Here is an 18,666-nt window from a genome sequence, read left to right as displayed (position 1 = left end):
GTGCGTTCGATTGACCGTATTCCGGAGTAGGAATACATGGAATATAAGTTAAATAGCTGGTAAAACGCTACTTTAAACATATTTTTGTTATCCTTGCTACTTCGAAACGCGCCAAACATACCTTTTTAATCATCACTCCACGTATTCTTATTCCGGAATAGGGTCAATCAAACGCGCCCTAAGAAACGGTCTCTGGCTGAAACGATTAAGAATTACAAGCTTTCGACTGTCTGAACTACAGTCTTCGACAGATAAAATGTGAATGATAAGAAGCGAGAGAAGAAAAAAATTGAATATAAATGCATTGGGTTGCGAAATGAAATTATAAAAAATCGCACCCTACAAGCAGAGCCTTTCTTTTGCTTGCTCGATTTTGGCGTTCTCAGTAAAGAAAAAGACAAAAGGAGGCTCTGCTCGCAGGGTGAAAAAATCGCTGCTTAGTTTTTAATACGCTATAAATAATAATGGGCAGTAATTTGCTCGATTTGAAAATTGTCTTTACCAAATTAAAACTCGGACTTGGCCAATTTAATCTGATTGAATACTTTAAAAACTGAATAGATACATCAAGAAATAAACTTTGCCTTGATATGTTTCTGAACAGGTTACTAACGTTCATGACACTTTCAACAAGATAAACCATATCGACAGCAGCTCGTACCATGTGAGCGATGTTTTTGCAATAATCAGTTGTGATAACCTACGTTTTGTTTATTTTTAACAACCTCAATAACGAAGAAGAAGGAGAACCCATATTTGCGAAAGTTTCCGAGTTAATGTGGTTACAAATATATTTTTGGAGGTGTATGATGTGCGCGGTAAATTGTTTGTTGTCATCATAACACGTTTAATACCGTGAACGATGGCAAACTTCAACTTAACGACCAAAGTTCGATTCAGACCCGGGAGATAAATACAGTACAGGTTAAAATTCGCGTTCTTGAAAAAACTCCAAACAATGGACTGCAGCATACATAAGCGGCACAGAGAGGTTGACCAATTAAGTGTTCATTGGACGCAGTCAAGACAGGACCAAAAATTGGAAAGAAAGTGAATTTCAAAAGACTGGTAAGTAAATAAATTTCTGAACATTTTATCAGTCTTATAAACGTATCTGCTTAATATGTGATTACTTGCTAACTTTCTTTTTCATTTTTCGCAGATAACGAGTTGTTCATTCATCAAAATGTTCCGGTATCGCCCATTCATTTGTCTGCTGCTGGCCTCATTGGCTGTAAGTAATTTTTTTTCGCAAGACTAGAATCGAATTTCAAGTCTTGTCTATTACTAGAATTTCAAAGTTTATTTGGAGAAATTTATAGTTCTAAATACATCATTCTGTTAAAAAAGCCATATTTTAACCGCCAAAAGTTGATGTCTTATAATTCTATCATATTCTGATCGAAACTTAATTTTTAAAGCTCTTCTTGTCATCCATTTTAAAACAGTCTTCTCTTAATTTTGTCTCCCCGTGCTCTTACGTTGTTGGAAGCAAAAATCACTCGTTTGCCAGGTCGTATTTTATATTTTGTAAGCTTCAGTTCCATAGCAACAGAATGTGGCGTAATCTCAGCGAAAAGCTCACACACTCACCTCGCGTGTACTGACGTCACCCAAGTGCCTTGTCTCTCACGGTTTACTGCCTCTCTTATCGCCCGACAATTATCCGACATCTCCACCCTTAAACCTCGGTCCCTCTTCTTCCCTGACAGTTGGGCAGAGAAATGCCCTAGGAACGAAGCTGTCCCACCCTTAGAAATATGGGTAAACATTGATCCCAGCATTAATTCTAAACCTAAGACCATTGATTAAGTAGGTCACATTTCCCGTTTAAAGGGGAATCTTGAGTTGTCTTTCATAAGGCTTCCCCATCTCATAATACTTCAGTTCTGAACAAGTGTTCCTGTTTGTCTTATTCTCCGGCCTCCAGCCTTCACATCTATGATCCCTCTGTACCCCCTTATCCCCATGTGACTCTTGTTCATACTCCAATGCACCCCTTGTACCTCCCCGTCCCCCAGCTTTACTGCCTTTGCCCTTGTTTGTCTTGCAATCCTTCTCTCCTATTCATGCCTCCATACTTCCCTGCCCCCTGCCCATCTTTGTTCCTTTTTGTCCCCATTTGCATGCACCTGCTCTTGTACTCCCATGTCCTCCCTCCAAGCTACCCGTGTCCTTGTTGCAAATCCATAACTTGAGAGACAACGTTATCTCATTAAAAAGCTTTTATCTCTCTGATTAACGTTTGTTTTGTCTCGAAATATCTTTGTAGTTTGACGCACTTGGCTCTTCGGCCGTCAAGCTGCCCAGTAAGCGATCTCTTCACTCTTCAAGGCTGTCCATTAAAGATCTTGCTCTTGAGCTGGCAAAAAAACACGTAAGCAGTTTTCAAAATAAGTTTGACTGACTCGATCCAGTGGATGAGTAAAAGAGACATTAAGATTAGAAGCTTTTCGTTGAACACTAGATAAAATTACCCATTAATTAACCATCCTAGAGAACAATCAAAGTATAAATTTTTAATGTTACTATAGCAGTATATTTCAGTGGCAACAAAACTGAAACAAGTTTTTTTTGCGTCCTTTGGCCATTTTTTTACAGAGGAGTTTCCTTCCTTAAGTTAATTAATTATTTCATTATTTTACATTGTTAGTTGTTAAGGATGATTATTGCGGAGCAGCACGACTTACAGAAAGCGAAGGAGAGTATCTATATTCTTCAGAGAGGTTTGTTTACTTGTTTTGCGCTTAACCGATGATATAATCAATGATGAAAATAATTTTTACAATCTCCTGCTTTTGTTTGTAGTCGCCCCTTTTCTCTACTTTTTTGCTATCTTGCCGATAGTAGACTGTTAAAAAATAAATATAAAATAGTGAATAATAAATAAACAACAAGGCACGCAAGTTGTGTTTCCCGACGTAGTCTTTACGGGTTAAGAGGGGGAGGGGGGAGTGAGGGCATAAATCTCTCTGTATCTTCAGAAAAAAGACGTCAGTCTTTCCTGTCGTAAAAACCTGTTTAAAAACCGCTTTTCAGAATATCGGATTCTAAGGTTGTTTTATATTTAACCTGCCACCATGTTGCGTCAAACCACGTCTCCAACGGATCATAGTTGAACAAATGGCTTTTCTTTTTCCGACATGTTGTTAAGCTTGGTATATCGCTAGTCTAGTCCATGATTAAGTGTGACCTCAATAGGTTTCCATGGTATTTAAATCGGCTAAGTGCTGAGTATTAACTGGTACTAAACAACTCGGCCAAGGATCCGCTTCAAAGTAAATTGTCTTCTTATATTAATTTAACCCACGGTCTTCAGCTTTAAATTTTTAAATACAGATAAAAATAAAAGGTTTACGGGGGCGGTGGAGGGGGGGGGGGGAGGGGGGGAGGGGTATGCAATTGTTTACGCTCAGTACAAAATAAGGTTAACTTTTCAAAATTTGCTCCAGACAATTGTTCTTACATTAAGTCCATTGGTAAACCTGTGACACACAACACAAGATATCGTACTTACGGAGCCTGGATGAAAGACCCGCTTGGAGTTTTACCATTAAAAAACAACGTAGTCTTTCCTGGTTAAGGAGGGAAGGGGTCGTAGATTCGATTCCTTTCTAGGGCTCTTCTCCTAGGACTCTTGTCCTTTCGCCCGTCGTCAAGCAACTAGTTTTCTATCCTTCCCACGTGCGCGTTACACCTTGTACATCTCTAGTTGCAATCCTGTATAGAGTGTTGTACTGCGTACAGAAAATGCACTACCCAAGCGTACGCCCTCCTAGTGCCATATCTTTGCACTTTTCGGTCTGGTTTTGGGTGTGGTACAGATTTGGCGCAGAAGAGAAATTATTTGGAGCCTCCCATCAATGAACCCTGAGTGGTACAGTAGGAGTTACAAATACGATGACTTTTGTCATATCATTAAATTCCAAGCTTTTATCACAATGTCAAAAGTCAACTGATTTGTGACTCCGACTATACAACTTAAAACAGTAATCTTTCTATACCTCCTTTATCCCTGTCAACAAAAAAAAAGGTGGCTGTTTGCTGATTAAATTTTTCTGCCCGTGAGATTTATGGCTTTTACACTCTTATGCAAGTGAGGAGTAGTGGGGCGCCTTTTTTTACTGAGGAAATACAAAAAGAAAGACTTCTCACCAGGACTGTCGAGTTGGGAACCGCGTAGAGATGAGTGGTTTAAATTCCGACACACAGTGATTGATGGTTTAGAAATGTCAGCTACCCTAGTTTTTTTCCTAGGATAGGATACTCCTAGTTTGAACAGTAAGCATATAAGAAACTAGAATTTAGGAATCTGTCTGGCTAAAAATTTGATTTTATACCCCCCCCCCCCCCCCCCCTCACATAAGAAACAGGTCAGGCTAAAAAATTAAACAGGCTTAGGTTCCTATGTTAAAAAAAGGACCTTGAAATTTAAGGCGACCAGAACAAATTGCACTTTAAATTGCTCAGATCTCGTTCAAGACTTATTTTTCATGGTTATGAAATACAAAGGTATCAACGTTCTTATCAGAGGAAATCAGTCATACCAATGGTTTCTGGAAAAAGTCTTGTCATAGAGTAGATCTCTTTTGTGGAAATATGAACCAATTTAAGAACCTAGATAGCCTAAATTCAGTAAAACTTCAGTAAATACCATTTTATAAGAACCTATTTAGCCTAACTTGGAAAGATCTAGGTTCTTATATGCGGGTGTTTACTGTAGCAAAAAACCGAGAATTTCAAAGATACTGGAAACGCTGGAAATTTACATTTCCAACATTTACCGTTCAAAATGTCCTTTAGGGCATTTCCCCTGAACCACCTTTGTTATTTAGCAAAGCCAGTTTCGTGCATTGTCAAAATCACTTAGTTTTATTCCGATGCCATGGTTTCCTAGCTTGGAAAATCCTCTTTTGGAAACGAGAGTACAATAAAAAAGAAAATACTTCCCAACAAACAAAAAATAGTCGCTCGTGAATGGGAACTGTTATTTAAAGCTAAAGCCTGTAACTAAAGTACCTTGAACAAAAATACGATGATGTCAGCGGTTTGATCTGTTCCGATCCCTTTCTTTATTGCTTCTTGTGCACTCTTTCCCCAAAAACCTTTTTTATGACGTTCCTGCGGCTGAATAACAACCACAAGGAGGACCACAAGATACGCAAAGACAATTCCACTCCCTTGAAAAGCGATCTTAAAATGATTACACTTGAAATAAAAATGCTTGACAATCTTCAAACACATGAAGACGACCCTTCGTCAAATGGTTTGGTCTTTTCAGTAATGAACTTAACGCCTCAAACTCCAACCTTCCAGCTCAACTACCAAACACTAAGAAAAAATACTTCAACGAGTCCGAAATCGACCCAGTTCTTTGATCATCTGTGATGGATCATTAAAGGAACGACTATGGAATGAAACTAAGTGATTTTGACAATTCAGAAACTGGCTTTGCTAAATAAAAAAGGTGGTTCTTGGAAAATGCCCCGAAATGTTGTAAATGTAAATTTCGAGCGTTTCCAATATCTTTGAAATTCTCGGATTTGTGCTATTCCAAACAAGAAGTAAGCTTATGTAAGCGGTGTTTGTCAAATTAAATTTTTTTGTGAAACCGTTTTTATACTTAGTTTAAGAGTTTAACCAGAAGCCCATAACCAGGAGAGCCTTCAACTCCACTACTAGGTCCTAAGAGCTCCCTCCTCCTTGAGATGACCTGAGAGGCTTTCTAAGAGAACTGGTATTCTGCAAAAAAAAAAAGCAAAAAAAACCGTCACCAGTCAGCTATGGCATTCCTTAGTGGTGCATCTCCTCCTAAGAAAAATCCTGGATCCGCCCTTGAGGTCTACATAACGGCATTTTCACAGATCCGAGTGCTATTTCTAGATGAGTTGTTGACTTGCACGAGTGACCATTTTCAATCCCATGGGTAATAATTTCTCATGCAAGACTTGTGATTAGCTGGAAAGGTCCGGTTTCGCGGGAAAATCAATGAAAGCGCCGTTCCACAAATACAATGAACTTGTACGCTCCTAGTCATGGGTTCCTTCAAGAGTGAATTAGATGCGAGTGTTGATTTATTACTTTGCTGTCTTGCCCCATCACAGTCGCAAATGGATTGATTTATAGATGCACTTAACGCGGGAAACAAACAAAGTGCCGCTAATTTTAACCAATCAGAAGAAGCCGTGTCACGCGTGACTGCTTCTTCCATGTTTTTTTTTTTCAGGGACATGACAACTGATTTTCGCGGGAACGGGTATTCTAAAAATAGACTCATTTGTGACTGTCCTGGGCATCCCACCCAGGCCATAACAACACTCTTATCTAATTCACTCTTGGTTCCTGGTTCCAACAAAACACACTCACACCACCCCTACATCCGCCTCAAATCGGTCGTATCTAGTTTATTTACGCTGGTTCTTGCTTACACAATTGTGTTTACGATAATGAATTGCCACCCTTAGAGGAGCCGGATTATTGTTTTTTTCTTTACAAGTGCTTTGAACGGGCAAACAAACAAACATGAACCTAAATTAAATGAGGAAACGGAGAGAAAGGTTATTTAGGATAACCTCCCTGATCCCAACCATAAGTTTGAACAAAAAAATCGATAATTTTTGACTGTAAAATAAAGATATTTGCTATCAATTCTGCCTTTCATTAGCAACGCATGCGCATGAGCATGTTGGGTTTTTAACACCTTGTTGCGTACCACATAAAAAGGATGAGGGCTTAACATTCAACTATATACCCGTCAAAATCTAAGGAAATATTTTGAACCTATTTTCTCGCATTTCTAGTACTAGTAGAATGAAACTTTCTGCAAAGTTAAAAAGAATTCTGTGGCGTGGTATCAGAGCCACCTTAAATGATTGAAAAGCTAAGGTAGCTCTGAATCTGTTCTACAGAATTTTTTAAAATTTAGCAGAGAGTTGGCTTTCTGACCACTTTTGTGCAATAAAAAAATAGGGGTCACCGAGTTAGTTTTTCAGATATGAGCAAATAAAGCCAAAATATAGGGTGTTTTTGGAAGACTTTCCTGTTGCCATGGTAACTTGTCACGTTACAAAAATGACTGCATCTTGTTCAGCAATGATTGATGTTTCACATGGTACCATAACGTTGCTGTTACGTGATAAAGTCTTGTAGTGTCAATCCTTCTAATAACAACGTCTCTTGAAAGTGTTGAAGCTGGTTTGAGCCACCTTAAAAGCGTTTAAACTTTGCTTCAACAATCATTCAGCATTTCTTTTTTATCATGATCGCGAATATTGAATGAAGTTGATAAAGCCTTTTTCCCCCCTCCTTCTCTCAATGACGTATCCATGTCTGTATCCATGAAAACAACCGCGGCTGCAGCCTGCCGGGCCGGAAGCTTTTCTGTTGAATCAAATGTTGACCATGTGTTGCAACCGTTTCTATCGAGTTATAGAAACACGAGTGAAAGTTTGGGAGAACGAGAAATGCTGTGGGAACACGAGCCGCAGGCGAGTGTTTCCACAGCTTTTTCGAGTTCTCCCAAACTTTAATGAGTATTTCTATAACTCGATAGAAACACGGAGTACATTTCTTTTAGAAAACAACGCGACGAGAAAAAGGAAAACAACTTGTTTACTCTAATTATCAAAATGTAAATTCTCTTTGCTCGCGCCATCACTACGTCAACAGCTCGTGCTAGTTCTGTCTCTCCATCGAGTTATAGAAAAACGATTTTTAACCAATCAGCGCTCGTATTTTCTTAGGACTGTTTTCTAACAGTCAAATAAATAAATAAATAAATAAATAAATAGTGACTGTTATGAGAGTAATGAATGATTACCTTTCCGGCTGTGCGCCGTTAGATTCCTGTATTCTCTACTTTCTCAAATCCCATAATACACCTTGTTTATACCCCCCAAAACGTTTCCATAGGCTGTGTTTTTTATTTCTCTCGGGACATCTTCATGTCCCAGGAGAAATTGCAAACAATGATTATGCAATTCTTAGTTCTTAGGGGGGGGGGGGGGGGATTATGGGATTTGAAAACATAGAGAATGGCCTTTGAGAAAATAGAGAATGAACGGTCTTTCAAATCCGTGTTGATGGCCTGTGGCCTCAACGGAATGCGGAACATGTCTGTTGACGTAAGCGAAAGGGAGATGTTTATCATAAACAACGTACAGGGTACTTATAATTGGTTTTTGGAATGTACGGACAAGTCTACACAATCGAGACAGAGTTTGCGTGTGTTTTTCGAGTTACAAAATACGCGGAAAGTTTGAAGGGCACGTTCCTCCTGAGTGTTGCTCGAGGCACACCAAGATTCTTGAGTTTCCAAGTGCTTCAATCATGAACCAATTGTTTCAAAACACTTATCAGGCTTTTTTGTGAGGCCTCTTTGCGTCATCATTGTATAGAACAAGATTAATTAGTCAAAGTGCATTCAAATTTCATTGCACACTATTTTTATCTTAATGAGATCTTTTATAGGGGAATCTTTGTACAAGTTCTGCCTCATTAGTACAAGGCTTTCTTTTCCTAATCAGCGAGCCAAAAATAAAGTACTGAATAGTGAAAGTGCATTGCATAAATGAGCCATCTCTGAAATTTTGAACGCGACTGATACCACATAATCTCTGAGCAATCATGCTTTGCAAATTCGAAACTGATCATTTTCCGAGGCACGCTTGGGAAACCTCGTTCCCAGGGCTTTTCTCCGCCGAGAGTTGGGCGGCGAAAAGCCCTGGGGACGAGGTTGATGTAATCAGTTTTTGATGGCCAATAACTGGCTTGTTATCAAAGCTAAAAGATTTAAAACTGGAGATTAAACTACGTTCTTTTACCTTTTGAAGTCAATTTGTAAGTGGCACGATGCCTTCTGTGAGCAAAATCGAATGTTCATATAAAAAGAAATCAGATGACCAATGTCGTAAGAATCCTGCACCTTGAAGTACAACAATTAAGGAACATTTTAAGACCTCAAAGACTTTCTGTAGATTAGAGATCGTTTTATCCTTAAATTAACTCTATTTTCCTCATTAACTGATATGTATATTACTCGATGACAAAACCCACACACTAACCGTACGTTCTGAGCGGTTTTCAAATAATTGATGAAAAACAAGAATGAAACCAATACTGTAGCCAAATAAATCATGACGGTCAGTTTTAGATGTGAAACGGCCCTACTCTTTGGGTGCGTTCCTTTGGGATGATGATCCGGAAAAGGGCCACTGATCCATGTTCACTTGGATCAAATAGATACATACATACATACGTTTATTTCACGTCCCCAAGGGGCTTTTCAGTGAAATACAAATACAACAATGAAATACAATAAAATAATTCTGTATGAATAAAATTTAAAATGCGCTAAGAAAAACAAATGCCATACTAATGCGGTAATGGATAAATTCAGCTAGCTATCCATTAAGAGTCTTTTCCTTATCAAGGTTTTAAACTGAGCTAACGATTGACTTAACTTAATTACTTGAGGTAGAGCGTTCCAAAGAGATACCATACGATAGTAAAATGATTTTTGGCCAGTTGCGGTTTTAAATTGCGGTATATTTAACAGCTGTGAGTTTCTAGTTTTGCGTGTTGATATTGATGAACGTTTAATGAACTGATCAGATAGATACCCCGGAACAAGGCCATTCATGCGTTTAAATGCCATAATTGAATCGCGATAATACATGTGTTGTTTCACGGGGAGCCAGTTGAGTTGTTTGAGAATGGGAGTAACATGATCGTATTTCTTTGACCCACTAACAATTCTACAGGCAAAATTCTGAACAGCTTGGAGTTTAGCAATGTTAGATTGTGAAGTATTGCTCCAGACTGAAGAGCAATAAAAAAGTTTACTAAAAACTAACGCATTGATAATAATAATTAAAGTGCGTTTGTCAAAACAATGTTTAACACGATTTATCTGGCCTAGTCGCGACATACAAGAAGCGACAGTTGCAGTGACATGATCGTCAAAAGTTAAACTTGTGTCCAATATAACACCAAGGTCTCTGGCAGCCTCCACTGGAGCAAGCTGTTTTCCAAGGAACGAAATCTTGAAGTTGCGGGTCTTGGCGGCCCCATGCTTACTGCCACAAACTAGGAGCTTCGTCTTGTCAGGGTTTAACAGTAACTGGTTATCGAAACACCAGTTACGTATTCTTGTAAGATCTTGATTTATTTCTGCGACTATACGTGATTGATCTTGAAGCCGGAAAGACAGCAAGAGCTTAGTGTCGTCCACGTAGCACTGGACAGAACAATGTTGTGGAACTGATGGCAAATCATTCATATAAATGCTAAAGAGGAGTGGCCCTAAAATACTCCCCTGAGGCACTCCACTGGCCACGTGTAGGCGTTCCGATGATGCTGTCCCAATCGTGACAACCTGATAGCGAGCGGTTAGATAACTACGAAACCACTGCAAAGCTAAAGGCGAGGCACCGATGTCCTGCAGCTTGACAAGAAGCAAGTTGTGATCTATACTGTCAAAGGCCTTGCTCATGTCAAGCAGAATTACCGCCGTCAAGTGCTTTTTATCAATCGCACTCAGTATCATGTCGGTGGTCTGAATCACAGAGGTTTCGGTGGAGTGTTTCTCTTTGTTACCACTTTGTTTGGTAGATAAGCGGCCTTTAGAAGTTAGGTATTCCATAAGCTGATTGTGAGCCACTCTCTCGCACACTTTTGATAGAATAGGTAGAAGTGATATAGGTCTGTTATTATTGGCTATTTCGTGATCGCCTTCCTTGGGTATTGGTTTCACCTCGGCAATTTTCCACACATTTGGGAAGCAAGCAGTAAAAAGTGAGGTGTTGATTATTGAAGTAAGAGGGTACGAAATGGCTTGAAGGCAGTCCCTAATTATCCGTACAGGTATCTTATCGATCCCAGGGGCTTTGTTTGGGGCCATGTTCGTAATAATAGCTTCCACCTGATGGCATTTAACAGGGGTAACAGAAAATTGTTCAGATGTCGGGTAAATTCTTGCTTGAAAGGAATTTCGGCCTAATGTGTGGTTGCATTCAGCTGTGGCTGCCATCTCTTTTATCTTTTTAATCGTGTTTTCGCCGACACTTGAGAAGAATTGATTAAATTCATTAGCCACGCCTTTATGATCTTTACTGTAGCTTCTCTGAGCAGTTGACTTCTTTGGTATGCACGAACGGATCGATTTCCATATGCAGTTTGTATTGTTTTTGTTATTTTGAATTTGCTGATTTACATATTCTCTTTCTGCAAGCCGAATTTCTCTTTTTACCTCGCGGCAGCAGATCTTGTATTGCAGCCAGGCATAGGAGTTTTTGCTTTTCTTAGCAATTTTCTTCCAGTTATCTCTTATTCTCATAAGCTCGCGGATTTCCTCGGTGACATAAGGGTTTGGACGCCCACGTATTTTCATCATTTTGATCGGTGCATGTTTATCTAGGATATCGTTGAATAAAAAGTTAAAAGCATATAGTTTGTCCTCTGCATCATCAAAAATATCGAGCAAGGACCACGGGACTTCAGACATATCTTTATAAAACCGATCAGCTGCATAACCCTTAAAACTTCTCCCAGTCATATATGTTAATTTACGGCGTTCCTTCTTTATGCGAAGAACAACATAGGGAAGATCATGGTCGCTTATTGAGCTTGGCATAACATTAGTTTCAATAACTTCCTGAGGGTTTGAGGTTATGATCACATCAATCAATGACTCGGTAGTTTTAGTTACGCGAGTAGGTCTCGAGACTAATTGGGATAAATTGAAGCTGTTACAGAAATTTGTCAAAGCGATGGCTCCTCTGCAATCCGGCTTAAGCATATCGCAGTTTCCGTCCCCGAGTATATATATCGGCTTATTTCGCAAGGAAGCAGTGATCAAACTTGGAGTTAAATAAGTGTCAAAACAAGTTAGCGGAGTGTCAGGTGGCCTGTACATTGCACAGATTACAATTGACCTACTACAGGTTTCTAACCTGAAGATTTATCTATAGTTGATGTAAGCCACTGTCTGAGATGTTTGAAATGTCATCAAGAACCTTCACCTTGTAGGTTTGCCGCGGGCGTAAACGCCCACTCCGCCGCCTGGCTTGGTGTTTCGATCAATCCGATAGAGGTCGTAACCTGGGATTTCTAGTTCCAGGTCGGTAATAGAACTGTTTAGCCAGGTCTCCGATAGAGTGAGCACGTCGAACTTGTTCTGCGAGATGGTATGTTTGACAAGTTGAAGGTGCTCGCGGTTCTTGAGAGAGCGAACATTCAGATGTCCAATTTTAAGATTATTAGCACTCTTGCGGTTTTGCTGCTTAAAAATTGTAGGACCCGGGTTGGGGTTAATATCCCCGCTTGTCTGGAGACGAGTAAGCTGGAAGGTTGACGTTGAATTCGGGTAATGGTTTAGTCTTGAACAGGAGTAGCCTTTGGTTTCAAAATGGCGTCTTCGCTGCCACTTAAGCGCTGGTTCTTGAAAGAATAGTACTAGCTCCGTGTGCAATTCCTGTCTCGTAATCCACAGGTTAGAGAAAGCATGAATGTTAATATCTCCATTTGAAGTCAATAATAATCCAGAATAAAGAATGAAGCCTGTAATAATAACAAGCATGAAGCCAAAGCTTCGAGCACGCTGGTCGTTCGCCATGTTCGCCACCAACCGACTCCATCAATAAGTTTCCATGGTATTTAAATCGGCTAAGTGCTGAGAATTAACTGGTACTAAACAACTCAGCCAAGGATCCGCTTCAAACTAAATCGTCTTGTTATATTAATTTAACCCACAGTCTTCAGCCTCTTTATTCTTAAATACAGATAAGAAAAAGAGGTTCACGAGGGCGGTCCCTTAAACGTCGGGGAAGGGGCAGGGGGTATGCAATTGTTTACGCTCATTAGAAAATAAGGTTAACTTTTCAAAAATTTGTTCCAGACAATTGTTCTTACATTAAGTCGATCGGTAAACCTGTGACCCACAACGCAAGATATTATCCTCAGGGAGCCTGGATGAAAGACCCGCTTGGAATCATGGGAACTGAGACTATATTTGTTATGGAGAATTATTATGCAAATGTGCTAGAAGAATATGAAAACATGGACAAGTTTAAAGCTGGTTTGGTGCGTAAGAAGTACACACTGCCTTATTACTGGGACGGAACAGGTGCTGTGGTGTATGGACCATACCTCTACTATAACAGGTAAACAAGTTATGTTTGTTTGTTCAGCGAAATGACAACAGGAAATCGTGCCAAAAGAAAATAAAAAAGAATTTTTTTAAAGTTTGCCATATCTTTGAAATAAACAAATTCGTGCAGAGAAGAGTTTTACCATTAAAAAAATCGAAATGGAAGCTGGAGGTGAACCCGAAAAAGCCGAACCTTTTCATGCAAACAAGTATTGTTAATTTATAAACGAATGACTGAGATGGAAATTGGTAGGCGCGGTAGGTGAAATGAAGAAAGAAATGATATTTTTTGTAAATGATGATTCGGGGATAGTTGGAAAAAATCCGAGTGCTGCTTTACACGAGTCGAACCTAAGACCTTCCGATTAATAGTTCGGATTCTCTACAACTAAGCTAACCATTAATGAAATAAAAGAAGGCTCCATTTTGATACCGAATTCATATCCTAGCAGTATGGCAGGACAATTGTCACATGAACCTAGTTTAATAGCCCGGCGAGTTCCCATGATTCTCTTGAAGCTCAGTGGAAGATTGAGCATCGGAACTAGTACTTGGACTCCTGCAAAGGAGCACTCGTATTTTTTCCAACTATCCCCCAGTCAACATTGAGAAAAATATCATTCCTTCAAGTATTGTCAAATTTGAAATGACTTCTTTCAAACACCCTAGAGGAAATACCTACTACATTTGCAAGTACAATCTACATACACAGCGACAGGAGGCTCAAATAAGTGTGAGCGGCTACTATACAAGGAAGGCCTATTACCAATGGGGTGGATATAGCGGAATGGACCTGGCAGTGGATGAACAAGGATTGTGGGTCCTTTATGGCACCAGTAGCAGCAGTTATCCTCTATATGCGAGTAAAGTTGATGTGGTCAAGAACAGCCGAACACATGGCTGGCCCTTACGCACAGGTATAACCACATTTTTCTGAATAGAAATCCTGAATACAGGATAATTCAGTAGTCCGAACCTTCAAGAGGCTTTGTCAAGAAACTGATTTTGCTAAATTCGACGACTGGCAGCCAAATCAAGCGAAACGTGAAAATATCTTTTAATATCTAATATCTTTTAAAACATTGATGGAAGGTTTGAATGAAACAGCAAATACAAAAGGAGGCAGGGATGGGTGAAATTCAAGAATGTTAAAATGGATGCAATCGGGATTTTTGAAAACTGTGCGTCCTAACAGTTGTAATTATGTAGGCGAGAGAGGCAAATTGACGAGCGGCAAAGCCGCGCGGAGAATGGGGAGGGTTCACAGCGCTCCTCCCCATTCTTCGCGCCAACATTACCGCCAGCTACGCAGCGATGTATCGTCGACAGATGTTGTTTTGTCACGAAGCTTTGAGTTCTGTTGTTAAAGATAATTTCAGTCTGGTTAACGTTAAGTAACAATGTGAAAAACTCTATTTTTCAAAATACGGGCGAACGATTCTATGACAATAAATGCAATCTTACATCATATCATAAAACATACATTAAGAAACAAAGTTTGTTATATATTCTTCTCCTAAGCCATGATGCTGAGAAAAAAAATCAAAGCGTATCTTGGCACAAACTTCACGTTTCTTCAAGTTTTTTTTCGTGATGAATCAACATTTTTTTCACAAACGAAAACTTTCTTATGAGAAATGATCGCGCTGTGTTGTCTTATGACGACAGAGAAGAATTTGTGGCTTTTATTTTTCAATTATTTACGATAGAAAAGATGACTTCGATGGGGAATGCCTTTGTTGCTTGTGGAGTGGTCTACACCATTGACAGCTTCAACAGCCGATCCACCACAATCAACTTCGCTTACGACACGAAGACGGGAAAACAGTGGAACCCCAACATAAAGTTCACCAACCAGTATGGCTACAACTCCATGGTGGATTACAATCCAAGGGAGAGAGTGCTATACGCTTGGGATAACAAACGTCTAGTCACTTATCCCATTACGTTTGAGGATTGAATGAAATGATCAATCAGTTGGTGATGGGAATTAATATGCTGATCACGAACACGCTTTGCTGCTGTTTTTGTAGTAGATGCCTGACTCAACATAGTCAACACATTTCGCAGTTTTTCAGAGACTGCTGTTTTGGTTTAGTGTTATAACTTGTAAACGGGTGCTTTGTACTTTGACCATTAAAAACGATGAAAAAAGAAAGTGAAAACACGTTTAGGGTAATGAATTGCGGTTTTACAAGTCCTGATTGTTAAATCCCGCAGAGTAGGAAACCAGTTGCTTGGTGACGGGTAAAAGGACAACTGAAAAATCAGAGTCCTAGTTCAGGGCTAGATAAGAAAACCCACAATACCAGAACACTAGCGAATGGTCTAGAATCATCGAATGGTCTAAAATCATCGTGTTACAAGATCGCAGCTTATCCCGACGTTTGCCCTCCCCCCCCTATTAAAAGTTGTGTGAGATTTGATTTTTTTTTTCGGACAACTGCCAGGAGTCGTAAAATCAACATGGAAGGAGGAGGAAAAAGAGGATGAGTGTTTCAACGAAGGTGACGAGTTTTGTAGCTCCCAGGAATCCTAGAGGGTCATGTAAATATGGCATCAGACCGATGTTATGGAGGTCGTAGATTCGATTCCTTCCTAGGGCTCTTCTCCAGCTGGGACTCTTGTCCTTTCGCCCGTCGTGTAGCAACTAGTTTTCTATCCTTCCCACGTGCGCGTTACACCTTGTACATCTCTAGTTGCAATCCCGTATAGAGTGTTGTACTGCGTACAGAAAATGCACTACCCAAGCGTACGCCCTCCTAGTGCCATATCTTTGCACTTTTCGGTCTGGTTTTGGGTCTGGTACAGGTTTGGCGCAGAAGAGAAATTATTTGGAGCCTCCCATCAATGAACCCTGAGTGGTACAGTAGGAGTTACAAATACGTTGACTTTTGTCATATTGAAATTCCAAGCTTTTATCACAATGTCCAAAGTCAACTGATTTGTGACTCCGACTATACAACTTAAAACAGTAATCTTTCTATACCTCCTTTATCCCTGTCAACGAAAAAAAAGGTGGCTGTTTGCTGATTAAATTTTTCTGCCCGTGAGATTTATGGCTTTTACACTCTTATGCAAGCGAGGAGCAGTGGGGCGCCTTTTTTTTTACTGGGGAAATACAAAAAGAAAGACTTCTCACCAGGACTGTCGAGTTGGGAGCAGCGCAGAGATGAGTGGTTTAAAACCCGACACACAGTGATTGCTGGTTTAGAAATGTCAGCTATACCCTAGTTTTTTCCTAGGATAGGATACTCCTAGTTTGAAATACAGTAAGCACCCGCATATAAGAAACTAGAATTTAGGAATCTGTCAGGCTAAAAATTTGATTTTAGACCCCCCCCCCCCCCCCTCACATAAGAAACAGGTCAGGCTAAAAAATTAAACAGGTTCCTAGGACCTTGAGATTTAAGGCGACCAGAACAAATTGCACTTTAAATTGCTCAGATCTTGTTCAAGACTTATTTTTCATGGTTATGAAATACAAAGGTATCAGCGTTCTCATCAGAGGAAATTAGTCATACCAATGGTTTCTGGAAAAAGTCTTGTCATAGAGTAGATCTCTTTTGTGGAAATATGAACCAATTTAAGAACCTAGATAGCCTAAATTCAGTAAAACTACTGTAAGTACCATTTTATAAGAACCTATTTAGCCTAACTTGGAAAGATCTAGGTTCTTATATGCGGGTGTTTACTGTAGCACAAAACCAAGATTTTCAAAGATACTGGAAACGCTGGAAATTTACATTTTCAACATTTACCGTTCAAAATGTCAGGGCATTTCCCCTGAACCACCTTTGCTAAAGCAAAGCCAGTTTCGTGCATTGTCAAAATCACTTAGTCTTATTCCGATGCCATGGTTTCCTAGCTTGGAAAATTCTTCTTTTGGAAACGAGAGTACAATAAAAAAGAAAATACTCCCCAACAAACAAAAAATAGTCGCACGTGAATGGGGACTGTTATTTAAAGATAAAGCCTGTAACTAAAGTACCTTGAACAAAAATACGATGATGTCAGCGGTTTGATCTGTTCGGATCCCTTTCGTTATTGCTTCTTGTGCACTCTTCCCCCAAAAACCTTTTTTATGACGTTCCTGCGGCTGAAGAACAACCACAAGGAGGACCACAAGATATGCAAAGACAATTCCACTCCCTTGAGAAGCGATCTTAAAATGATTACATTTGAAATAAAAATGCTTGACAATCTTCAAACACATGAAGACGACCCTTCGTCAAATGGTTTGGTCTTTTCAGTAATGAACTTAACGCCTCAAACTCCAACCTCCCAGCTCAACTACCAAACACTAAGAAAAAATACTTCAACGAGTCCGAAATCGACCCAGTTCTTTGATCATCTGTGATGGATCATCTAAAGGAACGACTATGGAATGAAACTAAGTGATTTTGACAATTCAGAAACTGGCTTTGCTAAATAAAAAAGGTGGTTCTTGGAAAATGCCCCGAAATGTTGTAAATGTAAATTTCGAGCGTTTCCAATATCTTTTGAAATTCTCGGATTTGTGCTATTCCAAACAAGAAGTAAGCTTATGTAAGCGGTGCTTGTCAAATTAAATTTTTTTGTGAAACCGTTTTTATACTTAGTTTAAGGGTTTAACCAGAAGCCCATAACCAGGAGAGCCTTCAACTCCAATACTAGGGAGGGGGAGGGTGCAGGGGTTGAGCACACTACCCCCTCCTTGAGATGACCTGAGAGGCTTTCTAAGAGAACTGGTATTCTGCAAAAAAAAAAAACCGTCACCAGTCAGCTACGACATTCCTTAGTGGTGCACCTCCTCCTAAGAAAAATCCTGGATCCGCCCTTGAGGTCTACATAACGTCATTTTCACAGATCCGAGTGCTATTTCTAGATGAGTTGTTGACTTGCACGAGTGACCATTTTCAATCCCATGGGTATTAATTTCTCATGCAAGACTTGTGATTAGCTGGAAAGGTCCGGTTTCGCGGGAAAATCAATGAAAACGCCGTTCCACAAATACAATGAACTTGTACGTTCCTAGTCATGGGTTCCTTCAAGAGTGAATTAGATGCGAGTGTTGATTTATTACTTTGCGGTCTTGCCCCATCACAGTCGCAAATGGATTTATTTATAGATGCACTTAACGCGCGAAACAAACAAAGTGTCGCTAATTTCAACCAATCCGAAGAAGCCATGCTTTTTCAGGGACATGACAACTGATTTTCGCGGGAACGGGTATTCTAAAATTAGACTCATTTGTGACTGTGCTGGGGAGCCCACCCATGCCATAACAACACTCTTATGTAATTCACTCTTGGTTCCTGGTTCAAACAAAACACACTCACACCACCCCTACATCCGCCTCAAATCGGTCGTATCTAGTTTATTTACGCTGGTTCTTGCTTACACAATTATGTTTACGATAATGAATTGCCACCCTTAGAGGAGCCGGATTATTGTTTTTTTCTTTACAAGTGCTTTGAACGGGCAAACAAACAAACATGAACCAAAATTAAATGAGGAAACGGAGAGAAAGGTTATTT

General features: G+C 39.7%; 1 protein-coding gene across 1 annotated transcript; it reads left to right on the top strand.

Annotated features, from left to right (window-relative positions):
• The first annotated feature begins 976 nt into the window (after window positions 1-976).
• LOC137996408 (olfactomedin-like protein 2B) lies at window positions 977-15,315 on the top strand. Its single transcript, XM_068841786.1, has 7 exons — window positions 977-1,068; window positions 1,163-1,234; window positions 2,273-2,377; window positions 2,654-2,726; window positions 12,896-13,160; window positions 13,817-14,064; window positions 14,857-15,315. The coding sequence occupies exons 2-7, from the start codon at window positions 1,187-1,189 to the stop codon at window positions 15,105-15,107; spliced, it is 990 nt and encodes a 329-aa protein (XP_068697887.1). The 5' UTR covers window positions 977-1,068; window positions 1,163-1,186; the 3' UTR covers window positions 15,108-15,315.
• The last annotated feature ends 3,351 nt before the right edge of the window (window positions 15,316-18,666 follow it).

The sequence above is a fragment of the Montipora foliosa genome, chromosome 3, assembly GCF_036669935.1.
Source record: "Montipora foliosa isolate CH-2021 chromosome 3, ASM3666993v2, whole genome shotgun sequence".
Taxonomy (NCBI): Eukaryota; Metazoa; Cnidaria; class Anthozoa; order Scleractinia; family Acroporidae; genus Montipora; species Montipora foliosa.
This window is presented reverse-complemented; position numbering and strand designations above follow the sequence as displayed.

Excerpts from the sequence above, each read along its gene's own strand:
- LOC137996408 (XM_068841786.1), top strand. The coding sequence starts at position 1,187 with ATGTTCCGGTATCGCCCATTCATTTGTCTGCTGCTGGCCTCATTGGCT. Across the intron at positions 2,378-2,653 it reads TTGAGCTGGCAAAAAAACAC|TTGTTAAGGATGATTATTGC; the intron begins GTAAGCAGTTTT and ends TTACATTGTTAG. Across the intron at positions 13,161-13,816 it reads CCATACCTCTACTATAACAG|AGGAAATACCTACTACATTT; the intron begins GTAAACAAGTTA and ends CAAACACCCTAG.